The sequence below is a fragment of the Antennarius striatus genome, chromosome 24 (assembly GCF_040054535.1).
Source record: "Antennarius striatus isolate MH-2024 chromosome 24, ASM4005453v1, whole genome shotgun sequence".
NCBI lineage: Eukaryota > Metazoa > Chordata > Actinopteri > Lophiiformes > Antennariidae > Antennarius > Antennarius striatus.
In genome coordinates, this window is record NC_090799.1 from 4,764,996 (window position 1) to 4,778,882 (window position 13,887).

Consider the following 13,887-nt stretch of genomic DNA (forward strand, 5'->3'; position numbering starts at 1 on the left):
TTGACACTTTCTTTCCTTTCCCCCATTTTCCCCCTTTGCACAACCAACTCTGTCTTCATCCCTTCCTCCATCTTCATCGTATTTATTCTACCTTTGTACCCTCTTGGTCTCTTCATCTCTCTTTTACACATCTCCCTCCTCCATATAATCCTGTCCTCTACTCATGTCTTTGCTCTGCATATTTGCCCTTCCTACCTCTACCAAATTTCACCTTTTACCACCCCTTTCCTCTCTCCTCTTCCTCCTCAAATCCTCATCCAATTACCCTTCCTCTTCTTCATCTTCATCTTTCCATCCCTTTTCTCACCCTGTCTCATCTGTCTCTTTATTTTGCCCTTTTCAGTTCTAATTTATCCCCCTTTTCCTCTGACTCTATATTGACCAGACATACCTTATATATATTTCCTCCCTCTTTCCCCCCTTCCCTTCCACTCCCACTTTCTCTTCCTCCTCTATGTTTCCAGCTGTGATAACTGCTGGTGAAGCTTGGCCACATCTACAATGCCACCCCACCACCACCCACCCCCTGCTCACTTCTAGAGCTTTTGTGAAGGAGAGACAGGCAGACTCAAAGTAATCTACAACCTTCATTACTTGATCAAAGATGTGGTTCAATGCAGCCTAAATTTGCATACTTTTGTCAGCTAGAGTTAGACTGACAGAAAGCCAAAATTGGCTTTATATTGAAAAAAGGTGTATCAGTCCAATTGACTCATGATGGGAGCCCCTTCTTGTGCACAGAAAGTCCTATTATATGATGGTATCATTAAGTCTGAGCGAACTATTCACAATGTGGCAGGATTTCCCTCAACACTATTTAAATCCTACAGTAAAATCAGCTCCATTAAAGAGATGGTAACTATCTTAAAAGTACTTCATCGGTCACTTTTAGGGGATGATTAGTTTGTTAAATGAAAGGAGCTCTTTAGCATTAAAAATCAAAATATAATGCACAAAACAGCTTTTGCTTGCCTGAATAAAAAAATAAATCATGTGTCCTCAAATTTCCATCAGCTGAGTCACATCACCGGCCACATGCCGCTGCTGAAATGCACCTGTGATACATCCATCCATTTTAGACGGGATTTGAAGGCGCATTTCGTGTCTGATTCAAAACACTGAACGCACAAAATTTCATTTTAAGTTATCTTTACAGATTAAAAGACATTCAAAGAGATAAGAGACAATAAATTACATTTCCGGTGGCTTCCTGCAGTTGTGCGTCACACAAACAAGGGCAGAGAGAGATTAAACTGTGACTGATTTCAGTCTGTCTGGAGTCTGCAGTTTGTGTACTGATGTTTGTCTAGCTCTGACAGATGGATTGTGAGCAGGTATTTTAATCAGAAATAAATACGATATTTAATGTAATGTAATGCATTTCAATATCATGTTTTTGGTGTTGGAATGAATTTGAGTAAAATCCAAGGAAAATGAAAGTGTGTGTGCAGTGATGCAACAGCTCCTTTTTTAGATTATAGTATAAATTATAATCAATTAATGATTGTGTATCTTATGAAGCACTATATCCTGCAGTCAGATTATGCATTCAAATATCGAGTGAGTTTAATGGTTGTGGGATTTACTGCGTCACTTGCAAGACACAAAAGACACTGTGTATGCACAGAGGGGTCATAAATGCACCACAACCGAGAGGATAACATGATAGGTTTCTGAAAATAAGGATTCTGTGATGTAATAAGGAATTAAGCGATGCAGGAGGCATCCAATCCTATCTGCTGCTATAATGCTGATAAGAGCCTGCAGCACATTTTAATGCACCTAGTAAGAAAACCTCCAATGCAACTTTTATTCAGCCTAAAAATGTGGTCTCCTGTCCTCCAAAATTTCCCGAGGAGGAAGAACAGCAGGATTTTTTATAAAAGGACAACTTCTCTGTCTCAATGTGATCCTGACCCCAGCTTGAAAACACACAGACAGCATCGTTTTCCACATCAAACAACCATGTAGCTGTGTTTTATACAGTGACGGACATTATGTTTATTCATAATGACAAGCAGATATGGGTAATTCATGGATGTTTTTATTGTTTCCTTCATAATTGAATTATTGACAAGGCTGAGGAAAAAACCTCCAAGGGCAATTGTGACATGTTAATGCAGACAACGAAAGTACAGTACTGTGTTTCATTAGGACAAATTCAGATTAAAGATTTTAACAGTGCATAATAATTCAAAATGCGTCATTACTGCCGTATAAGAGGCGATGGAAACAACTTTACTAAATGACGGCAAAATGGTTGCATTCAGTTGCTGTCTGTGAATTCTTTGCTTGAGTGCTGTTTTTTTGTTGAAATGGTGCGTTCAAAGCAGAGAGTGGGAGTGGTCTGTAATGCGTGGCTCACATGAGACGTGCATGTCGATATTTTATAAAGTGTATAACATTTCTATCAGTCTGGGTGGAATTTTCAGATAATATGTTAAACCGTCATCACTGCTTGACAGTCTGACTGACTGATCTGCATCACATTACAGTGAAAATAATGCTGTGTGTGTTTGCATGTGTGTGGATGGGGGAATACCCTTTCACTGGAACAGTCTGGAATCACGAGACTGTTGCCGTGGCAACACAAGAATGGGAATTTCCCTAGTAACAGACGGGATGTAGAGATGCTGGGAAGAGTGGGAATATCTCTGTGGCGACTGTGGGAATGTCACCGTCAGGTTGCGTTATGTGGAAACGAATAGGTCGATGTTCGGTGGATGAAAAGACGTATAAATAGACGATGAGTTGATTGTAAAGAGACGCCGCAGGACAACCCCCTGTGGAGAATGATTGATTTTTCATCCGTTACAGCAGGCAGCTCGGCAAACACCAACAATAACTCCATTTCAGAATGTAATTATGCTCATTACAGGGATGGATGATGTGATTTAAAATCTAGAAATTCAAAAGCTATAATTTTTAAATACATCACTGTAATTTATTCCTTTTCATGTGTCAGCTCTGAAACATTCTGGATTGTGATTTGATTGCTTTGGCTGCACTAGGTAACCTGAATCAAAATGACTTGTCGCTTGTGTCACATAGATGGGACTGATCATCTGATTCAACCGCAATGAAATACATCAACCAATCAGGATTTCTCCTCTGCAGCATGAGGGCACACCTCAAGCTGAGCATTCTCAAATTTCCAGTGTCAACCTGTAGTTTTAGCTTATTATCCTCTCTCAGTACAGGATGCATGCTAACATATTTAGCTGAGAGGCTGCAGAATAGTTAACCTTATTAAAGGATGTGAGTAACTGCTTTTCATACCAATTTTGGATCTAAGGGCTTGTGAGACTTGGAACATGGCGTACAAGCTGATACACATCTATTATAAATAAGAGGTTGAATCCAAGTGCACATAGAGGGTTGATTTAAACCGGAAGTTTGATAAGTTCTCAGGAACATACATGCACATACGCAAGTGTGCACACACAAGCATGCACACACATTCATACAGAAGAAATAAAATGCATTTCTGTACTTTTCCCCCCTAATTGTTTTTGGGGTTTTTTTGAAGTTTTAACCAAAGCTTTTTAATAAATGATGTGTGCTTGCAAATTTCCAACAGCTGAGTCACAACACCAACTGGGAAATGTATTTGGATATTACCTGCTGTTGCTGAATTGCACCGTCTGTAATATATTCATATCAGACGTGCTTTTAAGATATTTAAATGCATAGTCAGTCTGGAAGGAACACTCTCTCCTGTGCCTCCAGGTCTGATTCATAACATTTAAGCCAAAACGTACATTTTACATTATCTTTATTAGACAGATGAAACACCAAAGAAAAAGATAAGAGACAATAAATTAGATTGCTAGCAGCTTCTTCTAGCGCTGCATGACACAATCAAAGAGAATTATAAAACCGTGTGAAATAGCACAGCCGTCAGTTGGAATGATGTGTATACAGTACTCTCACATACTTTTGTTTCCAGTGTGAAAGATGGAGATCAAGCACTTTTGTAAGGTACCATATCCTCCAGCCATTAAACAGTTTGACTAGTGATATATTAATAAATGTACATACTTACATTATTCTTATTTCTATGACAGTTTATAAAATATAATCCAGATGTATCCTCCAGTATCCCAACTTCATTTTCTTAAATATTTTATCACATTGATTACTCATGTAGAATATTTTTTTCTTTGCACTCATTTAAGAAAAGTCACAGACATGTCCTTATTATGATTTATATTTTTTATTCGTCTTAAACTGTAGGCAAAAACATTTTTCCAACATCTGTCAACAAAGTTAATTCAATGTTTACATAATTTTGTAAAGATGATATTTGTATGGACAAAATAATGTGATTTGTTGATCTTCCACAAATCGTTTAAATTGATAATAGCGCTGAAAAAAAAAGAATTAATTTGTGTGACCTTGAAAAAACAATCAAAGTCAAATTGAATAGAGAGAGACATGACAAACCTGAATGATGGAGCTCATATCATGACACTCACCACAATACTCACAATAAGCGGGTATTGAAAATGAGTCAATGAATGAATGAATACTTGATAATGATATATTTAGCCAAAGTTCTGAAACTGTAAATGCTGCTTGAACACAATTATACTCAAATCGAAAAATAACCTTCACTAATCAATTTAGTATTTACAAATCAAATTTCCCCATAATAAAATAATTAAATTAGATATGTATTGTCCACCGCGGTGCACTGGCGTTGTGCCTGGAGTGTCCCCCACCTCACGCCCTATCCCAGCTGAGTTAGGCTCCAGCTCCCTGTGACCCGCTACAGTGGATGAAGCGGCAGAAGATTAATGAATGAATGAATGTATTGTCCAATGTAAAGGCTCATTTCTGAGTATTTTTGAATCAGTTTGAATTAATTACATTATAGCATTTTATTACCAGTACTATTATTGAAAACCTATCGGTAAATATGTATTTACCAGCACTACAGATGACTTGTGATTGAGAAAATGACGACACTGCCTAAAAATGATGAACATCGTACGTAGAAATCAATTTAAAATGTATTTCAAAACGAAGAAGATTTCATTTACCTAAATTGACCTATTTTCTAAATTCTAGTTTTCATTGCGATGGTATTGAAGATGCTTGTCTGTCTTTCTAGTGTAACTTTGTTTCATTAGTGAGTGAATCACACAACATGCTAAACGGTGCGTTGGCAGTTTAGTCCCTTCAAGTGCCCTTGAAAGCTCTAACGCTTCTCTCCCCATCCCTGCTGCACAAGATGGATCCTCCTTAAGGAGGGAAAATACCCAGCATCTCTCTTTCTCTCTCTCTCTCTCTCTCACTCTCTCTCTCTCTCTCTCTCTCTCTCTCTCTCTCTCTCTCTCTCTCTCTCTCTCTCTCTCACACACACACACACACACACACACACACACACACACACACACACACACACACACACACACACACACACACACACACACACACACACACATAGTCTTCTTAAAGTGGGTCAGTTTTGACTTCTGTGCCTGTTGGTGTATAGTTTTACATTCACTCTCTTACACATACATATATGCTTCAAAGGGGAATCCCTCTCTCTAGGTGAGCTGATGAAAAAAATAGAGGGAGAATGGGTGTGTGTTAAAATGTCAGTAAGCCGCCTTATATGGAGGGAAATAATATATGATAAATACCGCATAGTATAACTACAAGAGTATATCTGTCAGAACATTAACCTACTTTATTAGAAGATAGCTGCTATACTGAAATTCTAGTAATATATATAAAAATCAGATTCATTTCACATTCAATTCACAATAACTAATGAATTAATAAAAATGGAAGTGATCAAGCTAACTGGTTAATCGCTCTACCGCTAAGGAAAACCATCAGAGGGGAAGTGTTGCTATAAACAAATATAGTGGTTACTAGATATAGTAAATAAATTACAGTTGATACATAGCCATTATGAGGCTACCCTGCAATATGAGGCTTTTATGAGTAGTACATAATTGTTATTCAAGTGGAACAATGACCATGAAGGAAGGATTAGCAAAGAATCCTCCAGTGAACTGAAGACGCTGACTAGTCTCCACAGGAATTTCCTCAGGTTTCAGCGTTTGGTCAAAATGCCAACATTTATTTAACTTAGTCTCAGAATCTGATTCGTCAGAATAAATGTGTCATAATGTTGCTTCATTCATTCTTTCACGTCATGTTTTTTTGAACACTCTTATCCCTGTGTCCTTACCTCTTTGTGTAGAACCACAGCTGAAGGGCATAGTGACCAGGTTGTTCTGCAGACAGGGCTTCTATCTCCAGATGGGCCAGGATGGAAGTTTGGACGGGACCAAAGACGACAGCACCAACTCCTGTAAGTGGAGGCTCACAAACCCACGCACGCATACACACACACACACACACACACACACACACACACACACACACACACACACACACACACACACACACACACACACACACACACACACACACACACACACACACACACACACACACACACACACACACACACACACAAACACACACACACACACTGACACAGACACAGACACAGTGTCTTTTGGTGGAGGTGTGTCTTCATCCAACGTCATGCGATAAAGATTCGTTGTTGTTTTTTTCACACTGTAAATTGTAAAAGAATTACTTCAGTATTTGCATGGAAAGCAGTCATTACAGCATTGAAAGAAGATTTTTGCATTTTCACAGCTTATATTTTGGCTTTGTAGAGCAGTTTTGACATCAGTGGAACTGGCAGCTGTACTAGAACTGAGTCCCTTTCTATAATACATGAACTTGTCGGTGCATTCACCTGAGCCGTCATTCATCAACACATCTTAACTGAAAGCATATGTGGACATGCATAGACCAAATGTCAAAAAGACAAAAGAGAAATGGAATCCAAAAACCAGTATTTAATCACATTAAAATTAAATAAATAAGAAGAGTCATGACAACCTTTTTCAAGGCCAAATAGTTGTTTAGAGATGATCTGTCTCTTCTCTTTGAATTTGATGTGATGAAGGTCGAGAGGTACCTTTTTCTCACTTTGAAAAGCAAAAGAAAAAAAAAATGAAATGACTCAACTATAAAAGATTTAAGTAGTTTGAGTTAAATGACAGACATTTATAATGTTGGTAATAATGAGAATTCACAGCATTTGCAGTGATAAAGATAGCAATAAAATGGTATTAGTGTCTTAATAGTGGACATTTCATGTTTTGCAGGCGGTGTGTTTTGTCAGAACACATCGCCTGTTCGATTGGAGGCAACAAGTGGCTGCTTAGAGGATTTGGTTTTTCAAGCCCTGGTTTACTGAACATCTGTACCCATCGCTGCCCTCAGGGAGGAGCTGCAGATTGATGGCTTATTGATGAATGTACTTCTATACTCTGATGTACCGAGCTGGGAGAAAATCAAAACTCTTACGAAAAACAGCCACTTCAAAGTTCAAAATATCCCTTCCATGTAGACTGAGCCTCTTGCTCTTTACCATCTGTGTTGCATCAGTGTCCCACTTGTTTACTGTGATTCAGTTTTTGGCAAATCCCTTTTCATCACCACTTTTAAAATTTTGCCACAGTTCAACATGCACATTGCACAGAAGTTACTTCAGTTCCCGCTTGTTGGAAAGCTTTTTTTTTTTTTTTTCTGGCTGGGCCACTATCAGCAGAGGGGAGGCATCACTGACATTTCCTGCAGCATTTAGAAGGAGGGTTGTTACCATCTCTAATCAGCTGAGTGCTTATCTTTATGTTAATGAAGGCTGTGCACAAGCTCAATGGTAGTTACTTGCAGGTGTACTTTGGCACATTTGATAAATTATCCTTCTCAACTCCGAACAATGTGAATGTTGTTTATTTGGAGAGCTTTAACACCCATTTTGGTCCAATCTTGATTAATGAGGGCAATGATATCTCAGGTCTAATTAGCCCTGATTATAAAGAAAAGCACCATGCGATTGGTACAAAGTATGTCCGCTGTCGCAGCCATTCATGTCAGACTATTATTATGATTTCATATCAACAATATGAATTATAATATCTGTTTATATATATTTTTTAAGCATGAAATAATAAAATTGTGCTCTGCTGTTGATCACCTCATCATGCTGCTCTAGGCCTGAGCGTCAATAAAGTCTGCTCAAAATAGAATAAACACACGGGTGTCTCACACTGAGTTCCATGGTGCATTCACATGCTCCTTTAATCTTCCAGTTTCCCTGGTAGGGAAGCCATTCTTCTGACTGTGGTGTGTTTGTGAGCTTTTAAGCCATGAGGTTGAAACAGCATGGATCCTACTTTGAAAGTGTGAAAATATTAGATAGGGTTTAAACATTTGGTTTGCTCTTATCTATTTGAGTTTTGAAGTGTGACAATAAAATGCCACAGTTGTTGATCTTCCAGTCTAATTTCTGTAGGTAGTGATGAGTTTTCTTTTTTTGGGAACTAATTTATCAACGACTCCGATAGCACAAAAATACGCACTGTAATTTGACAGAGACGCTTTTTTGTGACATACAATTATAAATACAGTGCTACCTCTACTTACGAATGTCTCTACTTACGGAATTTTCTACTTACGGAATTTCTTCCCGGAACCAATTAATTTCGTAAGTAGAGGTACCACTGTAGTACAATCACAGACAATTTAACATTGTAAAACACTGTGAAATTTGTTCTCTACTTGTTTCAGTTCGGAAGGTTTTTAGAAGCTGAATGAGATTAGTCATTGATTTAAATTAATTATCATTTCAGATTTTCTCCTCAATCTCATGAGAAAAAAATTTAAAAATAAAATAATTTGCTGACTTCATCTTTAAAGGATTAATTGAGAGCCAAGTATGCTTATACCATATCACTGATACATGAGATTAGTTGTATTAACTAATCTGGGGTTTATTGGGCAATATATTAAACTGAATACATTTTCAAAATGAAACTATGGCTTCAGGGGAGGATCTATTAATGCTGTGAGCTGAACACTTAATTCTGCTGGTGTCTGATAAACAGAGGTAGCCATTTATAAACTTCAAAAATGAAAGCAATCAATTCCCACACAAACAGAACTAGTTATATTGAGAAAACAACATTTTTGCCTTTTCCCGCATTATTCTGACAGACATATGAGACATAAAAACCATCAGTAACTAATGATCTCTAAAATGGACTAACATATTTTCTTTTTTAATGCCAGGTTTTGTGGATTTCAAAAGATGCATATTACAGACATATAATGCTGTTATGTTATTTTGTGCAGTATACCTGTCCTAAGAAAGTCAACGCTGATCCAAGAAAATATCATTTTAAAGAATGCATTATTACAGTGCAATCATGAAGCTTTTTTTTTTTTAAATGGAACATGAAAAAGCTCTTCTTTTTGAAAACTTTTAAATTAAATACCAAAACCATGCATCACTTGTTTAAAAAGAAATTCCAGACAAAAAAAGAACATGGCTTTTTATAAAAGCAATAACAAACAAACGATCCATCCATCCATCTTCTTGAAGGCGAGATGATTGTAATCATTTTGTCTTCAGCCGCTATCCACTCTGCGGGTCACGTTCACCTGCAAACTACTATATTAATCTCCCACAATTCCTGACTTATTTAGAAATATATAAGTACCTAAAAAAGGTTTATTCATGACTGTATTCTTTAAAATAATCAATGAAGTACCGGTCAAAACTTTGTCCATAATTACTATACTTTTACACTACAGTTAGTTGTTGGATTACCATGACCATCCCATTACTCTTCGTCCTTGACCACAGCTGTCTGTTTTATTTTCAACTTAATCCTCGGCTTTTTCGTCCAACTTCCTATGATGCTTTCTGTTTACAGGTAGGCATACAGTACATTTCAGCAATGGATAAATTTCTGGCTTTCATGTTGTCATTATGTATTATTTTCCCTACACAGCATTGCAATTACAGCATGTTAATGTATTGTATTATTACAGAAATACACTGCAGATTTCACATTTAGAACCAGGTTTTACAGTGTAGTACCTCCACACCCTTTGAAGAGGGTATAGAGTCAGCTTTTGCATGCTCAGTTGTTAGCAATCTGTAACCTCACTATGAAATGTAGCTAAATCCTGAACACCGACCAGAAGACAAAGTATGTGGAGGGAGCCCAGGCAGACACAGATGCATACAACCATAAGAAAGGGATCGAACTAATAATACAAAAAATAATAATGAAAATAATAATAAGTAATACTTGTTATTATTATAATCATATGTTGTTATTGTGTGGTATTGTGATAATTGCTTGCTAATTAAAAATAGCTTTCTCTCTCAATGAGCAGCATGGTTTTTGAAAGTCTCTTCATTTGACTGTTAAATAAAAAATGTTTTTCTCAGTGTGAATAGAGCAATCACTTGATTCTTTTGTTAATTTGATGTTAATTTTGACTTTTTAAGAAGCTCTCATGCCAGGATTATTAACATGCCATGAAGTCCAGATATATTACAATCAGCCAACTGTTCCAAATTTTACGCTGATTTTATTCAAATTTTCAATCATCCAAAACACTAATGATACAAACACTGACGCAAAACATTTTAAAAGCCTTCTGCTGACAAACTACATTTACATTCATTACACTTTCTCGTATTTGATTTGTCAATATATTTCCTATGTTCTTTTAACTGATTGAAGCAACTTGTGTCACCCTCTCTCCAAATGTAATCTGTGTTGAACATAAATGGATTAGATTTATTGAAATAATTTGTCTGATGAGACAAACAGAAATTAATTGATGGTGGGTGCAGCATGCCTCTCTTGTTAAAAGTGAAAGTACATCTGTAATTAGTTGATCTCTGTCTTTCTAATATAAAAATGAACAAAATAATACCACTACTAGATCATCTCCTTGTTGTCTGGATTCCTCTCACCACCAACAAATACACATATTTACAGGAAACACACGCATTTAAAAGTTTGTCTGTTTCTGTTCTCAGCTCTGTTTAACTTAATTCCTGTGGGTCTGAGAGTCGTGGCCATCCAATCAGTCAAGACTGGCCTCTACATCGCTATGAACGGAGAGGGTCACCTCTACTCATCGGTGAGCTCACACACACACACACACACACACACACACACACACACACACACACACACACACACACACACACACACACACACACACACACACACACACACACACACACACACACACACACACACACACACACACACACACACACACACACACACGCAACAACAACAACAGCAACAAGTACTGAAGTGGTGCATTTAAGAACCTTTGTCATTTGTTGTTTTTTTTGTTGTTTTCATGGTGATCTCTTGAATTTTTCGTTAATTGGTGAGTAGGATTTATGTAGTGAAATCTTTTTTTAGGAAAACTTTATGTGGTCTAGTGTTTTGAAACAACCTGTTCACCCAGAATCAAATTCCATGCATCCCATATGTAAACAGAATTGTCCCCCAGCTGACCAAGAGCCCAGCTACTTTTCTCCTTCTTTACTGGACCCCCACCACCACCTTGTTCCCATTTCATGCAACAGAAATACAGCTGGATTGTGAACCCAGGGGAGGCTTTGAAAAAATAGGAGGGGCAATTTGGGAGCTCCTAGTCTGGTGAGGTCTGCATACTCAAACTCAGGGGATTCTGTGTCTCCATTCCCTCTCTGAAAGTACTGATCTCCTACTGGTGAGCATCCCATATACCACAGTACAGACCCTTCAGGGCCATGGGGTCCATGTACAAGAGCAGCACACTCATGCATTCATGGATGACTCATGATGTAGACAAACACAATTAAGCCAGTTGAGCTCAGTTGGATGGGGGAGAGACATTCATCAACCCTCTGAAGTATTGTGACTGCCATTAATATTAATTGTGTGCAGGGGATGTTCAGGCTTTCTGAGAATTCTGACATTGTCATTGCGTGAAGGGCTCATTTTAGCTCCTGCCGTGCCATTTCGGGACCTTAAGTTGGCCCTCGACGATATGTAACTCACCCCATCTTAGCCTTTTGAGTTAGTAAGTCTCAACTGCCTGCCTCTCATGTTATCATTTCTGTTGGCAGTGACATCTGCATGGAGAATGTGGGAAACAAAAACCCTGTGGAACATGAGGAACTGTGCAGATTTTTGTCAAGTGATAGAGAAGCAATGTCTTAAACCAGTCTTCTCACAGATGCCCAACACAGTCAAACAGTGTAGAGTTTGACTGTGACCATTTCACCCCCATATCTAGCAATCCCAGCATGTTAAAGTATTTTCAATTTTTTTTTTTGGCAGTTATTTGTTTTTGTAGCATAGTTCGGTGATGGTTCCAGGATCCTGTGGATACCCTGCTTTGTGAGGTGTCTTACAAATATCTTTGTAGATAAATAGGTAGATACAGTACATAGATACTTTATTAATCCTGGAAGAAATTGTGAATACAGTGATCCCTCGTTACTCGCGGTTAATGCGTTCCAGGACCACCTGCAAATGACGAAATTTCACGATATTGCAACGAACTATTTACTTCATTATTTACGGTAATTTAAAAGTTTATGAACCCTCCACATACCGATATTAAACCACCTTATATCTGTATTACCTCTTTCCACAATCTTATGGATTGTTTAAAAAGTGTTTATTTAACACACAGAAGTTTGCAGAACACTTCTGGATGCTGTCAGCCAATAGAATGCGCGTACGGTATCACGTGACTACCTACTAAAAATGCGAGATGAGGTGAAGCCGGGCATCTTGAAGCGCGAATGCTCGAGGGATTACTCGATTATTATTGTATGTAAGTAGTATGTAGTTGGTTGGAGAGTGGAACAGAAAACTGGGGTTTATGTTGTAGCTGCTGAGTGGTAAGAATATCTCACCACCCCAGAGTCACACAGGGGTTGAGTGAAGATAACCAGGGTGCTAATGCACATGGGTGCCTGGGGACATGTAGAGTGTTCTCTGATCACTCCAAATTGACCCTAGGAGTGAGTGTGTCCATGAGTGGTTGTTTGTCTTTCATATGGGCCTTCGTTGTGCTGGCAACTTATCTGGGGTGTACCCCACATCTCATCTATAGTTAGCTGGGATAGGCTCCAGCTTGTTTATGGTTGATACAGAACACAAAAACAGTGGAGAGGACATGACTGGAAAGTGGAAAGAAAATGGAGAAGAGTAAGTGAGGGGGAGCAAGGAGATCTGCTGGAGTTGAATGTGAATTATTTGCATGCTGATAACAGAGAGGTTTCCACTGATGTCTCTTCTTTTGTCCTGTTCATTTTTCTAATGTATTTTTTGGTGGGGATGATTGTAGTCACATAGGAGAGGAAATGAAGTGATGGTAGGAGAAAAAGAGAGGTGATGTAGAGACAACCGGATAAGAGGAAAGAAAAAAGGACGCAAATGAACGGGAGAGTTGGGGCCAGTGAAGGTGAGACCAGGACATATCATGAAAAAAAGATGGAGAGAGAGGAAGAAAAGATTTGGGCCAGAAGCAATAGAAAGGTGACGAGGAGGAAATAGGACAAGAAGAAAAATATGGACAAGAGAGAGGATAAAGGTTGCAGACAGTGAAGAAAAAAATGAAGCGAAAAGTACAGAAATTGTAGATTAAAAAGAAACGATGCCAGAAAGGACAGAGGACAAGCATGGCAGACGGAGAAGGGAAAAATGGAGAAGGAAAGCGATGCAGACAGACCACCAAAAGATGAAGGGAAATAAAAGCCGTCGTAGTCGGGAGCAGAAAGAGATGTAAGAACGGAAACATGTAGACAGAGGGATGAGAGGATGGACTAATTGAGAGGCGATAGAAAGGAGGTGTTTGCTGCTCTGCTGGGTTTTCTCAGCCTGTCGCTGAAAGTCACAGACACATGAGGGCTTCCTGTAAATAATTGAAGAGGGGGAGTTTTCCCCAACACAGACACACACACAA

General features: G+C 38.3%; 1 protein-coding gene across 2 annotated transcripts in view; it reads left to right on the forward strand.

The window, feature by feature from the left end:
* The window catches only part of LOC137591439 (fibroblast growth factor 14-like), a 44,367-nt gene that overhangs the window by 20,178 nt on the left and 10,302 nt on the right, over nucleotides 1–13,887 (forward strand). For both annotated transcript variants that reach the window (XM_068309424.1, XM_068309423.1), the window contains exons 2-3: nucleotides 6,221–6,331; nucleotides 10,946–11,049. In XM_068309424.1, coding sequence (XP_068165525.1) covers nucleotides 6,221–6,331; nucleotides 10,946–11,049 — 215 coding nt within the window. The remainder of the gene's footprint in view (nucleotides 1–6,220; nucleotides 6,332–10,945; nucleotides 11,050–13,887) is intronic.